The 24,002-nt window shown below is 43.9% G+C and overlaps 1 protein-coding gene across 1 annotated transcript in view; it reads right to left on the reverse strand.

Moving 5' to 3' along the window:
- Positions 1-2,635: 2,635 nt before the first annotated feature.
- ARL5B (ADP ribosylation factor like GTPase 5B) overlaps positions 2,636-24,002 on the reverse strand; it is a 30,078-nt gene continuing 8,711 nt past the window's right edge. The window contains exons 3-6 of the mRNA XM_044293368.1: positions 14,889-15,036; positions 12,443-12,526; positions 8,078-8,229; positions 2,636-6,311 (exon numbers count right to left, since the gene is read on the reverse strand). Of these exons, the coding sequence (XP_044149303.1) occupies positions 6,263-6,311; positions 8,078-8,229; positions 12,443-12,526; positions 14,889-15,036 (433 nt within the window). The 3' untranslated portion in view covers positions 2,636-6,262. The remainder of the gene's footprint in view (positions 6,312-8,077; positions 8,230-12,442; positions 12,527-14,888; positions 15,037-24,002) is intronic.

Raw genomic sequence — 24,002 nt, forward strand, 5'->3', positions numbered from 1 at the left:
AATATCGCTGTAAATTCTGGCGGCTACTGGGACCTGAGGTAGTTGGTACACTAGGACGTGTGGCTGTGGCAGAACAGGCCACGTCCTCTCCCAGCACCAGAGGGTCCACTAACACCACCACGACCATGTCCGCGTCCCTTACTAGAGGTTTTCCTCATTGTTACCGTTCACCACAATAAGAAAAATATTATTTGGCCCAATATATTGAATTCAAATTCAGGCCTTTTTTTTTACACAGACACCTAACACTATCTGGCTATCTATTTAGGTACCGTATTACACTAATACAGCCTCAGCAGTAACGACAGATTTAGCTGAATATAAATTTGAGGCCTAGTATTTAGGCGCTGGGTGACAGGTATAGGTTTACTGACAGAATTAGACTTGGAAATGCATGGTAGCGTGTGTGAAGTTATTGAGAATGACCCTATCAGCACCTTGAATCTAATATACCCTTTAATGAATAGATTTAAAGTAGCCCTGATACAGCAGAAACCACTAATTTAGGAAATTGGGAATTGTATTTCAACCCTGAACAAAAATATATCCTTTGCCAGACAGCAGCCAGTATTACAATTGGCTGGCCACAGCTGACACACCAAATTTCGGGTACTGCTATTTTGGCAATTGTATTTCACCCCTCAATAAAATAGCAAGCACAGCCAAGCCCCTGATGTAGGATATAGCCAAAAAATAACCACACTATTGATGGTTGGTAGCAGCTTGTGCTGGCACACCACAAGACAAAATGGCCACCGATCACCCCAGAAAAAAGTGACTGAAAAACGCTCTGGGCAGCCTAAAAACAGTGAGCAATTGAATAGCAGCAGTTCAATGATCCACAGCTGTAGATCGATCACTGAATTAAGTCTTTTGGAGGAGTTAATCACTGCCTAATCTCACCCTAACAGTTGCAGCCGCAACCTCTCCCTACACTGTTCAGAGCAGAGTGACGGGCGGCGCTACGTGACTCCAGCCTAAATAGAGGCTGGGTCACATGCTGCACTGGCCAATCACAGCCATGCCAATAGTAGGCATGGCTGTGATGGCCTCTTGGGGCAAGTAGTATGACGCTTGTTGATTGGCTGCTTTGCAGCCTTTCAAAAAGCGCCAAGAAAGCGACGAACACCGAACCCGAACTTTTACGAAAATGTTTGGGTTCGTGTCACAGACACCCCAAAATTCGGTACGAACCCGAACTATACAGTTCGGGTTCGCTCATCCCTAGTTGTGTCATATCATGCAATGGGGGCATATCACTAGGATATGCCCCCAATGTCTGTAGAGTTCCCAGGGGTTACAACCACCTTACAATCTAGCAGCGGTGGTTGTGCTTGCACACTATAGCAAAAAGCACCAGCGGCTCCAGTGTCCGAGACTGTGGGAGTGCACACAGGCACAGCAGCTCCCATCCCAGCCACATCATATCTGTGCGACAGCGGTGGTCGTAACCTCTGGACACAGGCAGTGTATAATATAATGGAAAAATGAATAAAGCCAGGAAAGGAGGCAAATATGGATAACAATACATTAGTAAGTGCTTTGTATTATTTTTTTTATACCTAATAAATGTGTGTGTTTGGGGGGGTGTTGATGCCAAAATTGCACAGTGGGGGAGGGGAAAAAAAAAGCTATAAAAAGAGATGCATCTGTGAAGGCTCATTCCTCCAGGTCATGATTAGAGATGAGCGAATTTCCGCTTATGAAATTCAATCACACTTTGTTTGGTGATAAAGGTGAAATGCGTTATAGATTCCATTACCACGGACCATAACGCAATTCTATCACTGAATGCATAACGGAATGCCTTTAGAGGCATTCCGTCATAATAAAATTCTGTGGGAGGACTCAAGCAGAAATTTGCTCATCTCTAGTCATGAAAGAAAAAAAAAGAAAAAATTAAATATATATATTTATTTATTTGAACAACTGGACTTGTACTTTTTCTTGAGGATATTTTGCTACTCATACACCCATTAGTTTTGATTAAACTGCCTCAGGAGAGGTGTTAGAACGGCATTGTAAGCAGCAGACAATAGATGTCACAGCCCGCCACCTGCATTCAAGCTTGGTTTTTCCAATTTAACATAAATGGCTTATTTCACACTTGTTTTGAACCCGTTTTCCTCTGTTTCTAAGATACAAATCTTGCTGTCAGAGTGTCCTTTATCCTTAAGGTGCGCAGGTGTTAGTTCTTCTGTGCTGGGCCATACTTTTTGTTCCAAGTACAATTCTTGGCACTCCTCACTGCACTGGACTGCATACACATTATTGCAGTTTTGTGGACGGGTCTTTTGGATGAACCAGTTGCTGCCTCAGTGTGTTGTCAGGTTTAAAGAGTAACTAAACTTTTATTAAGTTTTTTGTAAAATGTCCTAAAGGCCCTAATACTTATTTTTTTATAATAAACTTTAATGCATTTTTAATAGAGAGTTTTCCCTCCCTAAAGCACACCTTTCCCTGTGTGCTTTAAATCCACTTTTGACTTTTCAGCAGTGTACGGAATACGGACTCTACAGTTTATGAATGGGCCTGCAGCGCACAGAGTATGGGCAGGAGCATACAAAAAATTTCAATCAACGCAGTTAAAGTACAAAATAAAGTCTACAAATAAAATACATGAAATGCCATTAGATAAAATGCATTAAATATTTATTCAGAAATTAAAAAGAAAAAAAGAAATAGATTTACCATAGTCATAACCTGACAAAAGATGTAATACTTTGTGGTCACATCTTCATTTTTAAAATGAATAGACTAGTGAGCTTGCCCATTTCATTTGGAAAAAAGGGGGCAACATATAAAGCACCTCAATTATAATACATAGACCAAATAAAAACACTAGCGTGGCAGAGTTGACCTTTTGAACTAAGACACAAGTCAAAATTATTTTTAAAATATGTAGCAGGAGACAAAAAAAAAATAAAAAATCTATAAAAGCCCAACATGCTATACATTTCTAAAATACTTGTTGGGTTGTCAGAGACCAATCCAATTATTATTTTTACCAATACCCTGAGCCTCTCCCTAAATTCAAAAACAAATTGTTTCCTGTGCTCACTTCACTGTAAGGCCGGTTTTACATAAGCGCGTTTGGTCCAGGAAACAAAAGCCCGTGCAACGACTGCATTTCCCAGACTGAAAGCTGCTGGTCCGCGACCCAAACTCAGAGCATCGTAGGGATTTATGATGCTGCGAGTTCCTGCCTTCCAGCAAGTCTACTGTACTCACAGCATTGTGAGATTACAGTACAGTAGACCTGCAGCCACACAAACTCAGCATCATAGATCACAATGCAGTGAGTTTAGGTTGGAGCAGCGGTCAGTCTGGGATAGGAGACCCTCACATGGACTGCTTCCTGGACCAAACACGCTCTATTAGAACAGGCCAAGTGTCAGGATTTATGAGTTCATGCAAGTCCATGGTAGCCAACTGCTTAAAGACATTTTCCTGGAGTGTAATAATGAGCAACCCTAAGGTTAGGTCATCAATATCAGACAGGTGGGGACCAGACTCCTGACCACCCCACCAATCTGATACCTATGACCCATCATAAGGATTGCGCATCAATTATAGCTCTGGAAGGTCATTTGAACATGACATTTGTCCATAATGACATCCAGTCTCAATTATGATGCTAAAGATGAGAAAAGGTGCAGAATGTCAATGGTTTTCCCAATATGCAGGACCTCTCCCATCACAACGTCCACCCTTTGTCGAGTGTCACAGTGGACACTGTGTCTAGCTCACCTCACATGACATGCCTGGATCATATTTACCCATATAACCATGACTGGTGAGTCTTGGCATCTGTCCAGTTTTGCCTTGCGTTAAGGATAGCCCTGTCCATGCAGTGGAGCTACTATGGGTCTGTAAAAATTGAGTTAGTCTTAGACAACCCCTTTAAGGTTTACACATTCAAGGCTCCTATAGGGTGCATATATTAAAGGCACTCAATTATTGGTTCTGTCTACTGTAAGTTACAATACATTAAAGTTTGGACACAGATCTTACAAGTCCCTTCATTTGAATGTCCTATAATCGACTGCCTGATAAGCCACGCAGTTTACCATGACCTGGACTGAAAGGGGAATTCGCACCTATGTCAGACACCGGGATCGCCTCCGAAACCTGCACCTATCAGTAGAATGGGGGCTCACATGACCAATGTACCGAGCCACTGACTGGTTGCAGTCTACAGCAAGGGAGGCTTCAGTGCATTTGAGTTAAATGTACAACTGCATGCAGTCAGCTCCCCCTAGTGGTGGCTGCAGGCAGGTCTTAAATCTATGTCTGTGCAGAAGATTTGTAGCCTCGACCACTATAATATCTTAAGACATTCATCAGCAGAATATTTGCACCACCAAAAAAAAAAAAAAAAAAAAAAAAAAAAAACGTTAAGCGCCACCATCTTTTTTTTTATATAGAAGCTTCCATGGCCTGGTCACCAAAAAAAGGCAAAGTAGTATGTGGAGTGTTAGAACAGACTAGTATTTACAAAGGTTTTGTTCATCCCTGTATTAAAAGTTAGCTATACAAATGAGGTATTAATTGGTGGCTTCAATCAACCTGCTAGGTTCTGCTAAGAATATAGCGTCTCCCTGGATTCACCGAGCATGTATATTTCTTTGGGGAAAGGAGGGTAGCTCGCTGTCAGATACCGCCGGCAACGCACATCTCTCCAAAGGCGAAGAAGCGATCCGACATGCTGCTGTCCAAAAAGCCCTGCTTTAGGCATTACTGAAAGAGGGTCGGACTAATCTAAAAAACATTAATTCAGAGACTAAATAGATCTAAATCAGACATGCTTAGGCCAAACCCGAAACTCTGTAACCCATAAGTGACTATCGATAAAGGAGTATATAGGGGGAATGTTTTGTATGTGCGTACAGCCCTCAATATTATATATCTTTCATTCTCCAAACCATACTCCTAATTTTACAGTTCACTTGTATCCCCTCCTATAACGCATGAAAAATAAAATCCCATGACTGATCGCATATCATTGCAATCTTAGGACCTCCGTACCGAAGCCAATGCATGTTAGACATAATATACTAGTTACAACCTGCCATGAATATTTAACCTCTTTATCTCCGTAAAAAAAACGCAAGAGATGTCAACTCAAGCGTTGAAAGCCTTCCGAGCCTCTTTATTCCCAATATAATATGCTGCCGAGACTGCAGCAGAGCAGACACGATCTCCAAATAACCTGACCTACCCTTCCCCCGCAACAATTCTCTATTAAAGTTATAAAATATTTCAAAAAGCATACAAAAAAAGAAAAAACACACACTTACAGAAAATGAAATTGATGGCAGTGAAATTCATCTGAAATGCAAGAATCTTATAAAAAAAAAAAAAAAAAAAACATTTAAGAAAAGAGTTTTCAGTTAGGGCTCCATTGCAGCTAGCACGTGTCATGGTAAAATAGTGAAATTGCGGTGCTTTGCATGTGGCTTCAATGGTTCGCTCTGGAAGGTACTGAGGCTCCTTATGGAGATCCAACCACAAGGGAGACTTCAGGGCAATGGTTCATGGGAAAAGGTAAGCAAAATTAGCCCTCTGCCTCCTATAGAGGGCACTAGAGAGTTCTCTTCCTGCTGAAGAGCCATTTGTCCTCTCCCTGTCAAACTTACAAATGATCTTGAAAATTTCACAATATGGTGCCATTTTTGCAAAGGCCACAAGGTTCTTGCCGTTTCTTTTCCCATTAGTCAGTAAATGGTGAAAAACAATTGTAACATTTGTGCAAGCAAATATCGCCATATAGCCCTAGCCGAAGTTTTTCGGATTTCCCACAATAATATGCTGCTAAGAACTGCAAAAAAAATATGTAACAGGTGTATGGGTGCAGTAGCATCACCCATAAAATATAATAAAAAGAAATATTGACCCTTTAAAATCCAGAATTGAGCAGCTGTGTCTGTGACCGGTGTGGAACTCCGGTTTCCAGGACGCCAAATCTAGAGAAGTGGCACCGCTTGCCTATGCTGACAATGATGTAGATGAACTGTTAAAAACAGCGTTAAAAAAAAAAAAGCAGCAGTGTGTATTAATGTTCAAATGACTACAGTAATCTGTATGAAAATTGTCCGTCAGAGGTCGTGTGCAGTACAGTCTGAGGGTCTCACGTTTTTCCCTGACGCAGCATCACTTGATTCAAGTGTGGCTCAGAGACAGATCCGATCCTCTTATAAAATTAAGCATGGAGATGTCGTAGTGTAAAAAGGTACTGGAAGGAGTCCACAACCGTGTCCCGTTATCTCACGCCAGTTCGGCAAGTCATCCATTCAAGACCTTGATATAACCTGCATAGGAACGAGGAAGGGGAGAGAGAAGAAAAAAAATAAAAAGTTAGGGAAGGAAATAAAATGGCAGATATTGCATATAAGCAAAGAAAATATTAACGGGGTTGTGCAACTTTAAACTTTATTTTATTTCCACACAGACCTCATACAGTGGCCAGACCCACAGTGGGGATTATACTTGCCTGGTCCCCACTACTGGGTTACGGCTCCATCATGCCACAACCGCCTACGCAGATGCAGAGTCTCTCTGGAATCAACATCCTGTTGACGGGGGTCACGTGACTGCTGCAGCCAATCACTGGCCACAGCGATGATCTGTCACCCATGAAGCATGTGAGAACCCAATGGATGGGCTGATGGTGATCCGCAAAGTAAATGGGGGACTATTGGCTGAGTGCAAGAGGAAACGAGTCTGGGATTGGTTCGGGAGTATGACTATGTAGGGGTTTTCTGAGATACTTCAATATATGAATAGGACCCCTGCCGATCAGATGTTTGAGAAGGCACCGGTGCTAGCAGTAGCTTTGCCTACGCCATGAGATGTCATGTTTATTGGTCACATGGCTTAAAGGGAACCTGTCACCTCTACTATGCTACCCTCACTGAGCGTTTCTAAATGTTCATTGTGTTACCCTAAACATATAAATTACACTTTTAATTTCATTTGCAGACAAATTCAATAAGTATTATGCATTTTTGTACTTCCCGCATTTTATGCAAATTTAACATAAAAAAAATCATATCTTACTTGTGTGACCAGAGAAGAGTCATATTTTCAAGCTCTGACTCCTCTCAGGGTAATTGGCATATGTATCAAATAGTTTTTTTTACACAATAAAAGCGCACAGAGCTATGGGGACTGGGTATTGCGGATGTGCTAGCGGCCATGTCCTCAGCTCTATACCCAAAATCCAGGTGACAGGTTCCCTTTAAGCGCAGCTCAGCCCCATTGAAGTGAATGGGGCGGAGCTGCGATACCAAGCGCAGCCACTATAATATGTACGGCGCTGTGCTTGGTAAGCAGGGAGAAGGATGCAGCTCTACTGAGGGTGCCAATGCCTTCTCAAATAGCTGATCAGTGGAAGTCGCCAATCAGATACTGATGACCTACTCAAAAACCCTATCTAAACCCCTTTATACCAGGGGTCAGCAACCTCCGGCACTCCAGGTGTTGTGAAACTACATCTCCCATTCTGCACACTTGCTTGGCTGTTCTCTGAACTCCCACAGAAGTGAAAGGAACATGCTGGGAGTTGTAGTTTCACAACAGCTGGAGTGCTGAAGATTGATGATCCCTGCTTTATACATTTTTTACCAGCAGAACACCTTTGTGCTCTGAAACTGGTATTTCCCCATCTCAAACATTTATGTCCTATAAATAAAATATGCCACACATGTCTGACAGACGCAGATCCCGCCTCTAGGACCCACACCCAACTGTAGCATGGGGACCTGTTACCCGCTAGTCTCTTCAAGGCCAGATTTATAGAAACAGCCAATCACTTCTACGGGCATTACAGAAACAGCGCAGCCAATCAAGCTCAGCGGTTTCGATAATCCCCATCACCTTTCCATTTGCATCAGCCTTTTTAGCAGGCTGAACGGGGGTTCTACTGATGCGTGTGGATCCTAGAGGATATGCCACACATGTCTGAGATGAAAATACCCCTTTAATTGTACAAAATGTGTATATGCTTCAATTTGCAGGTCCCAATAAAAGACAATGATAACCAGGATGCAGCGACAGAGGTAAGTGCTGCACGTACCCCTCTCCTGTGAGCGCGCAGCAGGACTGGATATGCCATGGGTGATCCTTTATAGAGCTAAGGGTGAGGTATTTGGAAATGTCGGCTGCCGTCAAGCACCCATTCATATCCTGCTTGTTTGCAAAGATGAGAACCGCCGCCTTCCGTAAATCCTAAAGCAAAGGAAACATAAGCTGTCAACGATACATTTACACAGAAGTTATCGAAACCAGCACAAAATAGCCCAGGAAGAGGCAGAGTGCGTTACAGAAAGCATCCCTGAGCGTCTTGGGTTACAGGCTGCCTGGATTATGTTGCCTACTAAACCACAGGTGTCATGTAATGGTATTTCATGGTATACCATTTCCCGTGGTAATCACTCAATTCCTTTAGCTTTGCGCCATGTGACACAGTCTATAGGACAGCGGGTCAGGCTACGGGAGAGCCAGCATCATAGTAGTTTTGTGAGAACATGTAGTTCTTCTCTCCGAGTTGAAGCCTTTACAATAGGAATAGGAAAAGCAGCACTCACCGGCGTGGTTGAAAAATCCTTTATTCATACAAAAAGGTAAAATCTTCGGGCTGGAGCGTATGGTACGGCACAGCTGAAGTCAGCGGCGATGGCCGTTTCGCACAAACTTATGTTTCGTCAGGCCAGTGACAGTTGTGCTCACGGTGCATCTTATACCAGTCACTGCGTCTGGTTGTCACAGCAACCAGGACGCTTAGACTCCTCTGCAGCTGCCCGTATGATCCAGCCCAGCTGAACACACTGATTGACATACAACATCAAGACAGAAGATTAAATGAATGCCATTTCTGTCATTGATTCCCAGTGGACCTACGGCATGGGCTCTGATAATCCACATAGATTCCCTCTGTAGGAGAGCATGGTGTCTGTCCCCACCTCGGGACCTAAATGGCACCTGCTCTATCCCCGCAAGGGAGATGCACCGTGGATTACCACCATGTTCCTGGCGGACATGTTCAATAAGCCTAGTACAGCCCTTGCCGGTTTTTAAGGAATTTAGATGTTCTCTGAACCTCTCAAATAGAGGACGGATTGTTTTTCCTATATAGAAGGCTCCACATTGGCAAGTAATCAAGTAGACCACATAATTACTGGTGAGAAACCCTAAGAAAAGACAGGAGTTTCTTTTGGTTATTATAGTTGCAGAAGGAGCAATTCCCACACTTGAAATTGCCCTTGGGTTTTCTTGACTGTTTCTAAACCTGCTCCTTACAATTTGATCTTTTATGGTATGACTTTTTTTTTGAAGGCTATGAGATGCCCGTTTACGACCCCTTCTAAACCTTCCTCATTTTTTAAAATGGCCCAGTTGTTGCAAATGGCACGTTTTATGAGGTTTGCTGCGGGACTATATTTAAAAAAGGTAAACAAATCTCTCCATTTCCTTATGAACATTTTTGTTTTTCTTATATAACAACTCTTGTTGAGTGAAGGAACCCGCTTTCATTCTAGCAGTGTCTACCTCCCTCTCCTTATATCCTCTGTCTAATAGTCTACCCTTTAATTCCTCTGTCTCCTATAGCCCTCTTCAGTGTTATTTATATGCCTTCGGCCGAATGCACACGGCCGTGTTCCGCTGCTGTGAGCGGTCCGTGGTATGCCGGCCTGGATTCCTGCTGACAGCAGGAGCGCACGGCGTCATTGGTTGCTATGACGCCGAGCGCTTCATAGCAACCAATGACACCGTGCGCTCCTGCCGTCAGCAGGAATCCAGGCCGGCATACCACGGACCGCTCACGGCCGCGTGCATTCGGCCTTAGCCGCATAAATTGGCCATAGAGTATGGATTTCTTGACGCTATCCGGGTGGAAGCTCCTGTGATGCAAAAGGGAGTTTGTGGCTGTAGGCTTACGGTGGCCGCTAGTATGCATGCCCTCCTCACCAGTCTCTATGTACATCCAAGAACTCGACTGACCCCCAAAATTGAGGGTAAATCTCACGTTCATGTTATTATTGTTGAGATAGGACACGAACTCCCTACATTGCATCTCAGTGCCTGACCATATCATGAATACGTCGTCGACATATCTTAAAAATGTTGCAAGTATGGGTTAGCCGTGGTGAAGACAAATCTGTCCTCAAAGACGGTTAGGAACAAATTAGCATATGTGCAAGATACAGGCGTACCCATGGCCGTTCCCACCCTTTGCCTATACCATTGATCATTAAACGTAAAGGCATTACTGGAGAAAATGAAATTGAGTGACTCTGCTACAAACTGGCAATATATGTGACTTTAGTCAGTTTTGCTCAGTACTTGGCTGATTGCCTGGATCCCCATGTCATGTGGTATTCTAGTATAAAAGGCTCTCCACGTCCAGCGACACCAAAGAGAGTCCTTCGCGCCAATCAAACTGGTTGATGACCCGAAGGAAGTCGCAGGTATCGCTTAGGTATGTGGGAGCCTTGTATAAGAGGAGTCTGAGCAACCAATGTACTGGGACAGACCTTATGTTAAAGACCCTATGCCCGCCACAATGGGGCGGCCTGGAGGGGCTGTTAGGGACCAAATACCAGGCTGGTTTATTAGGATGTTGTGGTACCAATTTTTCAAACATGCTAGGGGCAAAAAATAAATTAATCTGCAAATTTTTGTAACAGACAACAAACCTATTGTGGGGTCCTTCCCAAATTTTTCATAGGTAATAGTGTCATCTAGCTGCCTATGCACCTAACAAATTTAATAATGCTTGGTAAGTAGAACCACATTGCCCCCTTGTCGGCGGGCTTGACAACAACATCTTCCAAACTACCCAGCCACTTCAAATCGGCTTTTTCTAGGGGAGTGACATTCTCGTACACAGCGGGGTAGATGAGAGCTTTAACATCTCATCACACGCTTCTGGAAGATGTCGATGCCACAGCCAGCCGGCATGGGGGGAGAAAAAGTGGACCTAACACCTCCTGTGAATGTGTCCTTCCCAATAACCTCATCCTCTGTCCCCTGTAAATTGATATTGGTAAGCAATTCTAAGTAGTCAATTTCTTCTGCACTAAAGGGGTCGGTGATATCAAATCCTAAATGACTAGTATGGACTGGGATCTCTCCCTGCTTGGAGGGCCGCTGACAGGACGGTAGATTTTTAAACATTTTCTTTAAGTAGAGTTTACGCACAGCTTTATGCAGGTCCACTTCAAATCCCACCGGATCTAATTGCTCAACCAGACTGTATCCCAGCCCCAGGTTGAGGGCTGAGATACAGTCCGGGGACAACTCGTAATCTGTGAGATTAACTACAATATTTTGTATAGGTCGGAGTCAGCGTTAGCGCTTCCACGAGACTTGTCTCCTTCTGGTTGATTTTCTTTGTTCGTTTATTTCTCCTTCTTCCCCCTCTTCGGGTTTTCTTCCCAAAGGGTCTACTCCAGTAGTGTTATTAGCTGAGCCTCCTTCTGAGGCACTGGAGTCAGAGTCTGTAGTCCAGAAATCGCTTCCTTCCATTATCATAGTCCCATTTATCTCTTAGGAATTGATCCTTCTTCCTTTCTTTGATTTCTACTTGCGTCAAAAATCTGCTTTTTATTCAACTTTTTACCAAAATTGATGTTGTATGTCAATCATTGTGTTCAGCTGGGCTGGATCATACGGGCGGCTGCAGAGGAGTCTATGTGTCCTGGTTGCCGTGACAACCAGACGCAGTGACGGGTATAAGATGCGCCGGTGAGCGCAACTATGTCAGTGGCCTGACGAAGCGCAAGTTTGCGCGAAACGGCCTTCGCCGCTGACTTCAGCTGTGCCGCACCATACGCTCCAGCCCAAAGATTTACCTTTTTTTTTTTTGAATAAAGGATTTTTCAACCACACTGGCGAGTGCTGCTTTTCCTATTACTCTCCATATTTTTATGTGCATCCTGTCAAGGCTGTGCACCACCGAGGCGTGTAAAAGGGACAGGTAGTTGAAGACCGGGTATCAATACTAATGTGACGTCTGGCAGTGCCACCCATCTCTCTATTCTCCACACTTATGTCACAAAGAAAAAAAAAAAAAAAGTTTGAAACTACGATACTGAAAGTGTGTGAAGGAGTGTTTACAAGCATTTTCAGTGGTGCTTTTCAATTTCGTAAAATGTAAGGCTTCATTCACATGTCCGTACGTTGAAACTAAGTTCCAGATGTGCATTTTGAACCACAAATCTGCATCTGCCGTACTATACTAGGAGAGTTTTCCAAACCAGGACAAACGTCTGCATAGAAGTGAAAGCATGAAGCGGATTTCACCGTTTGAAATGCAAAGGCTGAAATCTTCTTCAAAATCTGCACGTCACGTTTCCATTTTGCAGTGTATTTGCTGTGGACCAGGGCCTAAACGCAGCATCTGGGAAACCGGAGTAATTGACCTGGAGCCGCCACCTACCTCATGGGCGAGCATTCGGTAGAGCTCCTCTTTAGTGATAGATAGCCTCTCTCGGTCAGTGCTGTCCACAACCAGGATAATAAACTGCGGAGAAAATACAACTCATTTGTAATGCAGTATCATTGCATTTTTTGTAAAAAAAAAACAAAAAAAAACACACCTCAACGTGTAAGTCTTTGGGAATTACAAAATACAATACAATCATGGTTTTTCACTTGCGTTGTTTTTTTCTGGGACTACAGCACATTTATTGAAAACCACAGCATGGCATTTTTGTGCCATAGACCTCTATCCATTTTCTGTCCCTGTAAAAATACATGTTTCAATGGGCGCTGAGTTTTTTATTATGGCATTTTAACACTGGTTTTACATGGGGGTACATACTTTGCTCTTTAAAGGAGTTGTCTGATCATGGACAATGGGGGCATATTGCTAGGATATGCCCCCATTGTCTTATAGGTGCGCGTCCCACCGCTGGGACCCACACCTATATTGAGAACAGGGCCTGCAAGTGGAGGAGTGTACACTGCGCATGCACAGCTGCCCTCCATTCATTTTCTATGGGGCCGGCGAAAATAGAGCGATGGCTCGGCTATTTACGTCAGCCCTATAGAAATGAATAGGAGCATGGGCCGCGCATGCGCGGTACGCTCCCATTCACTTCTGTGGGGAGCTGGCTTGGTGGTGGCCGGACCAGAGTCCTCCAGCCACCATCTTGCAGGGGCTCCATTCTCGATATAGGTGCGGGTCCCGCAGTGGGACCCGCACCTATAAGACATTGTCCATGATGAGACAAGCCCTTTAAAAAAACGCCACAAAAAACACATGTACTAAAACACTTAAAGGGAACCTTTCACCGGGATTTTGGGTATAGAGCTGAGGACATGGGCTGCTAGATGGCCACTAGCACATCCGCAATACCCAGTCCCCATAGCTCTGTGTGCTTTTATTGTGTAAAAAAAACGATTTGATACATATGCAAATTAACCTGAGATGAGTCCTGTCCCTGACTCATCTCACCTACAGGACTCATCTCAGGTTAATTTGCATATGTATCAAATCGTTTTTTTTACACAATAAAAGCACACAGAGCTATGGGGACTGGGTATTGCGGATCTGCTAGCGGCCATCTAGCAGCCCATGTCCTCAGCTCTATACACAAAATCCCGGTGACAGGTTCCCTTTAACACTATACAACACTAACACTATAAAAAAAAAAAAAAAACACTACTAAATGCAATGAAAAAAAATTATTTCTCTTTTAGAAGGCGGTCTAACACTTATAACTGTCCCCCCATAAAGAGGATTTGTCACCTTTCCTCTGCTCTACTAAAGGGGTTGTCTGGTATTGATGGCCTATCCTCAGGATAGGTCATCAGTATCTGGTAGTCGGGGGTCTGGCTTCTGGCACCCCTGCCGATCAGCTGTTTGAGTAGGCCGTGGAGCTCCTGCGAGTGTCACAGCCTCTTTACAGGTTACCAAAAGCACAGCGCCGTCCATTGTATAGCGGCCGTGCTTGGTACTGCAGCTCAGAACCTTTTACCGAGCTGCGCCTAGGTCTGTGATGGCTAACCTCCGGCACTCCAGATGTGGTAAAACTACGACTCCCAAGATGTACACTTGCTTGACAGTTCTCAGAACTCCATAGAAATGAATGGAGCATGCTGGGAGTCGTAGTTTCACCACAGATGGATTGTCGGAGGATAGCCATCACTCGCCTAGGTCATGTCACCGATAAACATGAAATAGGAAGAGGCCGCTGCTTGGCTGGGGAAGCTGGGAATCAGACCCCCTCCGATCATATATTGATTACCAATCCTGAGGACAGGCGATCAATATCAAAATCCAGGACAACCCTTTTAAATACATGTATTCCCCAGGCAATAGCAATGCTAGTGCATCTTTGCTTACATCTCTGTTGTGCCGTTCCTTTTCAGTATTCTGGAGGTGCCCATGCATCTCGTTATGATGTTTTTAGGGTGTCTTTTTAAATGTCAGATAGTTTAGTATTCTTTGCAGTACTAACATGTTAGTTGTGCTGTTCTTTGGTTTGTGAGCTAAACAATTATGTAACCAGCAAAAAAAGGGCGTCGCACATAACTCATACTGTACAATGCTCCACTGTTCATAGACTATACATCATGTAAATGTGACGTTTTTTAACCCCCCTCTCTGTCCACCATCTCCCTCTCTGCCCACCATGGCCTCCCTCCCTGCCATAAGCATGCAAAACATCAGCAGCAGATGTATACTGTCGTGCAGACTTATTCTCTTTCAGATTATCTGAATTCCTGACGTAGCTGAATTTTCCACTAAAGCACTAGGTAAATGGTGAGTTTGCTTACTTGGGTGTAACACCTAATTTAAGTCATAGAAAAGCTAACAGGGTGGATGAAGCCCGCACGCTTCACTAGATGGCAGCCAGAAAGGCGTCCCTGCCGGTTACCTCTGTGTTAGAATAGTAGGTGTTCCACGACGATCGGAGCGACTCCTGACCTCCAATGTCCCACATCAGAAAGTGGGTATTCTTGACCACAATTTCCTCCACATTGCTGCCGATGGTCGGGGAGGTGTGAACCACTTCATTCATTAAACTGAAAGAAAAGAATGATGACCCCTAAATGTTCTACGGGCTGACACCACAAACGCCTCCTAATACCGCGATCCGTAAAGAGTTTGCATCTACGGCCACGCGTGGCAGTGGAACGGCTGAGACTCCACATCAGATGGCAGATCTGACGCAGAGTTCACCCTCCACAGCAGATATCCGCACCACTGGTCAGGTTATATGTGGATTTCACGGAGGAAACACTCTGGAACAGCCTGCCGGACAAGCCTAAGTCTAAGTCTAATGTGAAAGAAGCCTAATCTGAACAGGGCTGTCGCAGATAGAAGTAGCCCTGGGGAGCTTTCTGCAGCCATTCAGCATTGTGGAGTATGTATGCATTATAAGGCTATACGAACGGCACTCGGGGGAAGGGTGGTGGCAGTAAAATAGTATAGAATTCAGATTTTCTCTTTACTTCCCCATTAGCAATCCAATGTAATATAGTTGATGAAACACAACTGTGCAAAAAGAATAATCCTCTCACTGTCCCGTATAATGACACCAAATATGTGTTCCGTGTCTAAACTTCATCATTAAAGGGGTTGTCTCACTTCAGCAAATGGCATCTATCATGTAGAGAAAATTTAAACAAGGCACTTACTAATGTATTGCGATTGTCCATATTGCTTCCTTTGCTGGCTGGATTCATTTTTCCATCGCATTAGACACTGCTCGTTTCCATAGTTACGACCACCCAGCAGAGGTGGATGTGGCGGTTACAGTTAGTGATGGTGACTTGGTTACTAAGGGTTATCGAAAACCCACGGCGACTCTTTGCTGCACTAGAACAGCTTTCATGCTCAAAATGTGAAAGAATCGGTCCCTTATGGACAATTCAGACTGAAGAGGGTTAATAGCACCAAGGAAGGGTATAGAATACAGGCCCTGGACGTGAAGAGACGTCTCCTTGATAGGGGTTAGCGTCTATTCACACATCCGTGTGCGTTTTGTGGATCCACAAAACACGGACACCGGCAATATGCGTTCCGCATTTTGCAGACCGCACATCGCCGGCACTTAACCACTTCAGCCCCGCTAGGTGAAACCCCCTTCATGACCAGAGCACTTTACACTTCGGCACTACACTCCTTTCACCGTTTATCGCTCGGTCATGCAACTTACCACCCAAATGAATTTTACCTCTTTTTCTTCTCACTAATAGAGCTTTCATTTGGTGGTATTTTATTGCTGCTGACATTTTTACTTTTTTTGTTATTAATCAAAATGTAACGATTTTTTTGCAAAAAAATGACATTTTTCACTTTCAGCTGTAAAATTTTGCAAAAAAAAAAACGACATCCATATATAAATTTTTCGCCAAATTTATTGTTCTACACGTCTTTGATAAAAAAAAAATGTTTGGGCAAAAAAAAAATGGTTTGGGTAAAAGTTATAGCATTTACAAACTATGGTACAAAAATGTGAATTTCCGCTTTTTGAAGCAGCTCTGACTTTCTGAGCACCTGTCATGTTTCCTGAGGTTCTACAATGCCCAGACAGTAGAAAACCCCCACAAATGACCCCATTTCGGAAAGTAGACACCCTAAGGTATTCGCTGATGGGCATAGTGAGTTCATAGAACTTTTTATTTTTTGTCACAAGTTAGCGGAAAATGATGATGATTTTTTATTTTTTCTTACAAAGTCTCATATTCCACTAACTTGCGACAAAAAATAAAAAATTCTAGGAACTCGCCATGCCCCTCACGGAATACCTTGGGGTGTCTTCTTTCCAAAATGGGGTCACTTGTGGGGTAGTTATACTGCCCTGGCAATTTAGGGGCCCAAATGTGTAAGAAGTACCTTGCAATCAAAATCTGTAAAAAATGGCCGGTGAAATCCGAAAGGTGCACTTTGGAATATGTGCCCCTTTGCCCACCTTGGCTGCAAAAAAGTGTCACACATCTGGTATCGCCGTACTCAGGAGAAGTTGGGGAATGTGTTTTGGGGTGTCATTTTACATATAACCATGCTGGGTGAGAGAAATATCTTGGCAAAAGACAACTTTTCCTATTTTTTTATACAAAGTTGGCATTTGACCAAGATATTTTTCTCACCCAGCATGGGTATATGTAAAATGACACCCCAAAACACATTCCCCAACTTCTCCTGAGTACGGCGATACCACATGTGTGACACTTTTTTGAAGCCTAGATGCGCAAAGGGGCCCAAATTCCTTTTAGGAGGGCATTTTTAGACATTTGGATCCCAGACTTCTTCTCACACTTTCGGGCCCCTAAAAAGCCAGGGCAGTATAAATACCCCACATGTGACCCCACTTTGGAAAGAAGACACCCCAAGGTATTCAATGAGGGGCCTGGCGAGTTCCTAGAAATTTTTTATTTTTTGCATAAGTTAGCGGAAATTGATTTTTTTGGTTTTTTTCTCACAAAGTCTCACTTTCCGCTAACATAGGACAAAAATTTCAATCTTTCATGGACTCAATATGCCCCTCAGCGAATACCTTGGGGTGTCTTCTTTCCGAAATGGGGTCACATGTGGGGTATTTATACTGCCCTGGCTTTTTAGGGGCCCTAAAGCGTGAGAAGAAGTCTGGAATATAAATGTCTAAAAATGTTTACGCATTTGGATTCCGTGAGGGGTATGGTGCGTTCATGGGAGATTTTATTTTTTGACACAAGTTAGTAGAATATGAGACTTAGTAAGAAAAAACAAAAACAAACAAAATTTCCGCTAACTTGTGCCAAAAAAAATGTCTGAATGGAGCCTTACGGGGGGGGGGGGGGGGGGGGGGGGGGGGTGATCAATGACAGGGGGGTAATCACCCATATAGACTCCCGGATCACCCCCCTGTCATTGATCACGCCCCTGGTAAGGCTCCATTCAGACGTCCGTATAATTTTTACGGATCCATGGATCGGATCCGCAAAACACATGCGGACGTCTGAATGGAGCCTTACAGGGGGGTTATCAATGACAGGGGGTGATCACCCCCCTGTCACTGATCACCCCCCCTGTAAGGCTCCATTCAGACATCCGCATGATTTTTTATGGATCCATGGATACATGGATCGGATACACAAATCACATGCGGACGTCTGAATGGAGCCTTACAGGGGGGTTATCAATGACAGGGGGTGATCAGGGTGATCACCCCCCTGTCACTGATCACCCCCCCTGTAAGGCTCCATTCAGACATCCGCATGATTTTTTACGGATCCATGGATCGGATCCACGGATACATGGATCGGATCCACAAAAGACATGCGGACGTCTGAATGGAGCCTTACAGGGGGGTGATCAGGGAGTGTATATGGGTGATCACCCGCCTGTCATTGATCACCCCCTGTAAGGCTCCATTCAGACGTCCGCATGTGTTTTGCGGATCTGATCCATGTATCCATGGATCCGTAAAAATCATGCGGACGTCTGAATGGAGCCTTACAGGGGGGTGATCAATGACAGGGGGGTGATCAATGACAGGGGGTGATCAGGGAGTGTATATGGGTGATCACCCGCCTGCCATTGATCACCCCCCTGTAAGGCTCCATTTAGACGTCCGTATGCGTTTTGCGGATCCGATCCATGTATCCGTAAAAATCATACGGACGTCTGAACGGAGCCTGACAGGGGGGTGATCAATGACAGGGCGGTGATCAATGACAGGGGGGTGATCAGGGAGTTTATATGGGGTGATCATGGGTGATCAGGGGTTAATAAGTGATGGGGGGGGGGGGGGGGTGTAGTGTAGTGTGGTGTTTGGTGCGACTGTACTGACCTACCTGAGTCCTCTGGTGGTCGATCCTAACAAAAGGGACCACCAGAGGACCAGGTAGGAGGTATATTAGACGCTGTTATGAAAACAGCGTCTAATATACCTGTTAGGGGTTAAAAAATTCGGATCTCCAGCCTGCCAGCGAACGATCGCCGCTGGCATGCTGGAGATCCACTCGCTTACCTTCCGTTCCTGTGTGTGCGCGTTCACAGGAAATCTCGCGTATCGCGAGATGACGCATATATGCGTGACTGTGCGCCAGCCTGCCACCTCCGGAACGCACATGTGCGTTAGGCGGTCCGGAGGTGGTTAATAGAAGATGCCTAATCTTGTCCGCAATTGCAGACAATAGGACATGTTCTATATTTTTTTATTTTATTTTTTATTTTTTTCGGGAACTGAATTGCAGACCCAGAGGTGCGGATCCATAGAAATGAATAGGTCCGCAATTCCATTCCGCAAAATGCAGAACAGAATTGCGGACGTGCGAATGGACCCTAACCCTGAGAAAATTCTTGAAGCAGCTATGGAAAAAGCAGGGAAGTTTTCCCCAACACGAATTGTTAGGGGGTAGAAGGAATAGAGAAAATAAAAAGAATGATCAGAAGAGATTCACACTTTCATTTAACCCTTAGGATACCGGAGTTATGCTCGTTTTTGCGGTTTCATTTTTCTCCCCTATTTTCCGTGAGCCATCTTTTTTTTATATTTCCGGTCACAGAGGTGTATGAGGGCTTATTTTTTGCAGGACATGTAGTACTTTCTAATGCCACCATTACTTATGGCATAAAATGTAGTGGGAAGCGGTAAAAGAAAATCCAAATTAGATGGAATTGGAAAAAAAACGCAATTCCTCCAGTTTTACGGGTTTTGTTCCAACAGCGTTTCGTTTATTGCAAAACTGACCCATGCCCTTCATTCTCTGGGTCAGTACGATTACGATACCCCATATGTGTAGGCTTTTTAGGTCTGTCTAAATAGAGTAAAAATAAAATTTAAACTTTGATAAAAATTATATACTGTATTTTTTTTTATATTTTTTTTTTTACATCCCCATATTCTGACCCCCATAACTTTTTATACTTATGTCTACTGAGCTGCTTAGGGTCTACTGAGCTCATTTTTTGCGGAACAATCTGTAGTTTTTAATGATACCATTTTGGAGTGTGCGTGACTTTTTGATCACATTTATTACATTTTTGGGGGTAAGAAGCAATGAAAAAAAATGGCAAATTGGCCATATGACCCTTCCCCCCCCCCCCCATTACGCCATTTGCCGTATTGGAATTATTTTTTTACATTTTAATAGTATGGGCGTTTTCTGTCATGATGATACCCATGATGTTTATATTTATTGTTAGGTATTTATTTTTTTAAGTATACAGAAAGGGGGGTGATTTATTTTAAACTTCTATATTTAACATTTTTATTTTTTGTGATCATTTTGAAGATCTTATGAGCCTATAAATGTTTTTTTAATTTTTGATTTTGTTCCATCGGGAATTTTTTTATTGACATTTAAATCCTAAATTGCTCATTTCTTATACTGGCCTGCCATCTGGTGGCCAAAATAAGAATTACAGCATGAATACCAGCGAGGCTGAAAGTATTCAGCGCAACTACTGACGCTCACTTTGGCCACATGGGGCATCGGTAAGCGCTTCCGGGTTTTTGTGCATTTAGATGCCGTGACCTCATTTGGTCACGGCATCTAAAGCCTTTAATTACCCGCAGGTCTCTGCTGTTTCAAACAGCAGAGATCTGTCCGCCATGGCGCCCGCTGCACGTGCGAGCGGGCGCCATGTTTACACATCGCTCCAGCCCTGTACATGTACGGCTCTGGTAGCGAAGGGGTTAAGTATAGCCCTATGGTAGATACGATACGGAGGGCAATTTATAGCAATTGGGATATCTTGAAAAATAAGGTCAGTTTGTTAGACTGTGTTAAGAACAAACCTCTAATTACATTTAGGAGGAGCCATACTATTAAGGACAGACTAGTGAGGAGTCGCTATGTAGAAAAGAAGAAGTAGTAATTGGTTGCAGGACAGGAGACCCAAGGGTAATTTCAGGTCTGGTAATTGTTCCTTTAGTAAATACAACTCGCAAAGTAAAGCCCTCAGTTTTGGAGTAGATCTAGTAGTACATCTAGTGACATGTCAACGTGGGCGTTTTTATATTGGAAAAACAATAAGATGCATGTACGAGAGGTTCAGAGAACATATTAACTCAATAAAGTCAGGAAAAGGGTGGACCAGATTAATTGAGCAAGTAAGGGACGAACATGGTGGGGATCCAAGTTCCCTACGTTTTTCAGGTATTGAGTTAGTCCTGAATCCGCCACAGGGGGGCGACAAACATCGCCTCTTACTACAGAAAGAAGCAATGTGGATTATGCGTTCAAGAGCCATGGGCCCTTTAGGGTTAAATGATTTAGGTAACATTACAGGAATACACTTATCCATGTAGGTGGTTTTTGTTCATTGTTAGCTGAATACGTCAGTACAGGGTGGCGTCTGAATTTCCATGGCAACCCGCGTGGTGACGTATAAGTAAGGCATGTGAGGGCGTGATGACGATAGTTGCCTGAAGTGCTCGCAGCGCAAAACGGCCATCGCTACTTCTTTTGCTTTGTGTGTGAGCCGTCTTGCCCCGGCCTTGTGTTTTTATGCCTTTGGAAGAAATAAAGGACTTAATTTATCTCGCAGTGGTGAGTGCCGCCTATCTATATCTCGCTATTTTGAGGCTGGAGCACCGCACTAGCTGCTCTGACACGGATGTGCGGGGGACGCTGGAATCCAGGTAGTTGTTTGGAACGTGGGCTGTGCCGCCTGTACTTTATCTGCTATATACATATATAGGAAAAGGTGCTGTCCTCTCTGGTGGCCGGGACTGTGGGAGCAGGCTAGTGCGTTTTCCTACAGTGTGCAAGCACGATCACTGCTGCTGGATTGCAGGGTGGTCATAACCATGGAAACGAGCAGTGTATAATGTGGTGGAAAAAAAAATGAATCAAGCCAGCAAAGGAAGCAATATGGACAATCACAATACATTAGTGCCTTGTAGTAACTTTCTCTACATGATAAATGCCATTTGCTGAAGTGAGACAACCCCTTTAGTGTACAATCTGAAACCCAAGGTCCCATATTAGGCCTCATGCGCACACTGCGCAATTTGAGGTCCCTAATGCACAGGCACGATCCACGTGGCTGCTGCGATGGATCCAGACCCATTCAACTACGTAGTGCTTCCATGCCTTAGTTCTGCTGAATGGGTTTGCATCCGTGATGCGGTGAGCACACAGCCGATGCCCGCATATTGCGGACTCGCCGTTTGAGGGCAGCGCTCGGCAATGGCTGTGAGCATGAGGCCTTAGTCATCCTCCAGCATTAACTGCGGTTTGGACTCGTTTTGAGTGCTTCGCTTCAGTTTTTGTGACAGAAAACGGATCATTTCAACTCTTGACATCCATATACAACAGAGCTGTAAAGGCTTATTCTTCGGGTATTTTATACTATTGATACATACAGTACAGACCAAAAGTTTGGACACCTTCTCATTCAAAGAGTTTTCTTTATTTTCATGACTATGAAAATTGTAGATTCACACTGAAGGCATCAAAACTATGAATTAACACATGTGGAATTATATACTTATCAAAAAAGTATGAAACAACTGAAAATATGTCATATTCTAGGTTCTTCAAAGTAGCCACCTTTTGCTTTGATTACTGCTTTGCACACTCTTGGCATTCTCTTGATGAGCTTCAAGAGGTAGTCACCTGAAATGGTCTTCCAACAGTCTTGAAGGAGTTCCCAGAGATGCTTAGCACTTGTTGGCCATTTTGCCTTCACTCTGCGGTCCAGCTCACCCCAAACAATCTCGATTGGGTTCAGGTCCGGTGACTGTGGAGGCCAGGTCATCTGGCGCAGCACCCCATCACTCTCCTTCATGGTTAAATAGCCCTTACACAGCCTGGAGGTGTGTTTGGGGTCATTGTCCTGTTGAAAAATAAATGATGGTCCAACTAAACGCAAACCGGATGGAATAGCATGCCGCTGCAAGATGCTGTGGTAGCCATGCTGGTTCAGTATGCCTTCAATGTTGAATAAATCCCCAACAGTGTCACCAGCAAAGCACCCCCACACCATCACACCTTCTCCTCCATGCTTCACGGGGGGAACCAGGAATGTAGAGTCCATCCGTTCACCTTTTCTGCGTCGCACAAAGACACGGTGGTTGGAACCAAAGATCTCATATTTGGACTCATCAGACCAAAGCACAGATTTCCACTGGTCTAATGTCCATTCCTTGTGTTCTTTAGCCCAAACAAGTCTCTTCTGCTTGTTGCCTGTCCTTAGCAGTGGTTTCCTAGCAGATATTCTACCATGAAGGCCTGATTCACACAGTCTCCTCTTAACAGTTGTTCTAGAGATGTGTCTGCTGCTAGAACTCTGTGTGGCATTGACCTGGTCTCTAATCTGTTGCTGTTAACCTGCGATTTCTGAGGCTGGTGATTCGGATGAACTTATCCTCCGCAGCAGAGGTGACTCTTGGTCTTCCTTTCCTGGGGCGGTCCGCATGTGAGCCGGTTTCTTTGTAGCGTTTGATGGTTTTTGTGACTGTACTTGGGGACACTTTCAACGTTTTCCCAATTTTTCGGACTGACTGACCTTCATTTCTTAAAGTAATGATGGCCACTCGTTTTTCTTTACTTAGCTGCTTTTTTCTTGCCATAATACAAATTCTAACAGTCTATTCAGTAGGACTATCAGCTGTGTATCCACCTGACTTCTCCACAACGCAACTGATGGTCCCAACCCCATTTATAAGGCAAGAAATCCCACTTATTAAACCTGACAGGGCACACCTGTGAAGTGAAAACCATTTCAGGTGACTACCTCTTGAAGCTCATCAAGAGAATGGCAAGAGTGTGCAAAGCAGTAATCAAAGCAAAAGGTGGCTACTTTGAAGAACCTAGAATATGGCATATTTTCAGTTGTTTCACACTTTTTTGTTATGTATATAATTCCACATGTGTTAATTCATAGTTTTGATGCCTTCAGTGTGAATCTACAATTTTCATAGTCATGAAAATAAAGAAAACTCTTTGAATGAGAAGGTGTGTCCAAACTTTTGGTCTGTACTGTACATGGACCCTACAAATTGCCGGAGGGTGGACGCACATGAACATATTGTGCTTGTACCGGCATGCTG

The sequence above is a fragment of the Bufo gargarizans genome, chromosome 5 (genome assembly GCF_014858855.1).
Source record: "Bufo gargarizans isolate SCDJY-AF-19 chromosome 5, ASM1485885v1, whole genome shotgun sequence".
Lineage (NCBI taxonomy): Eukaryota > Metazoa > Chordata > Amphibia > Anura > Bufonidae > Bufo > Bufo gargarizans.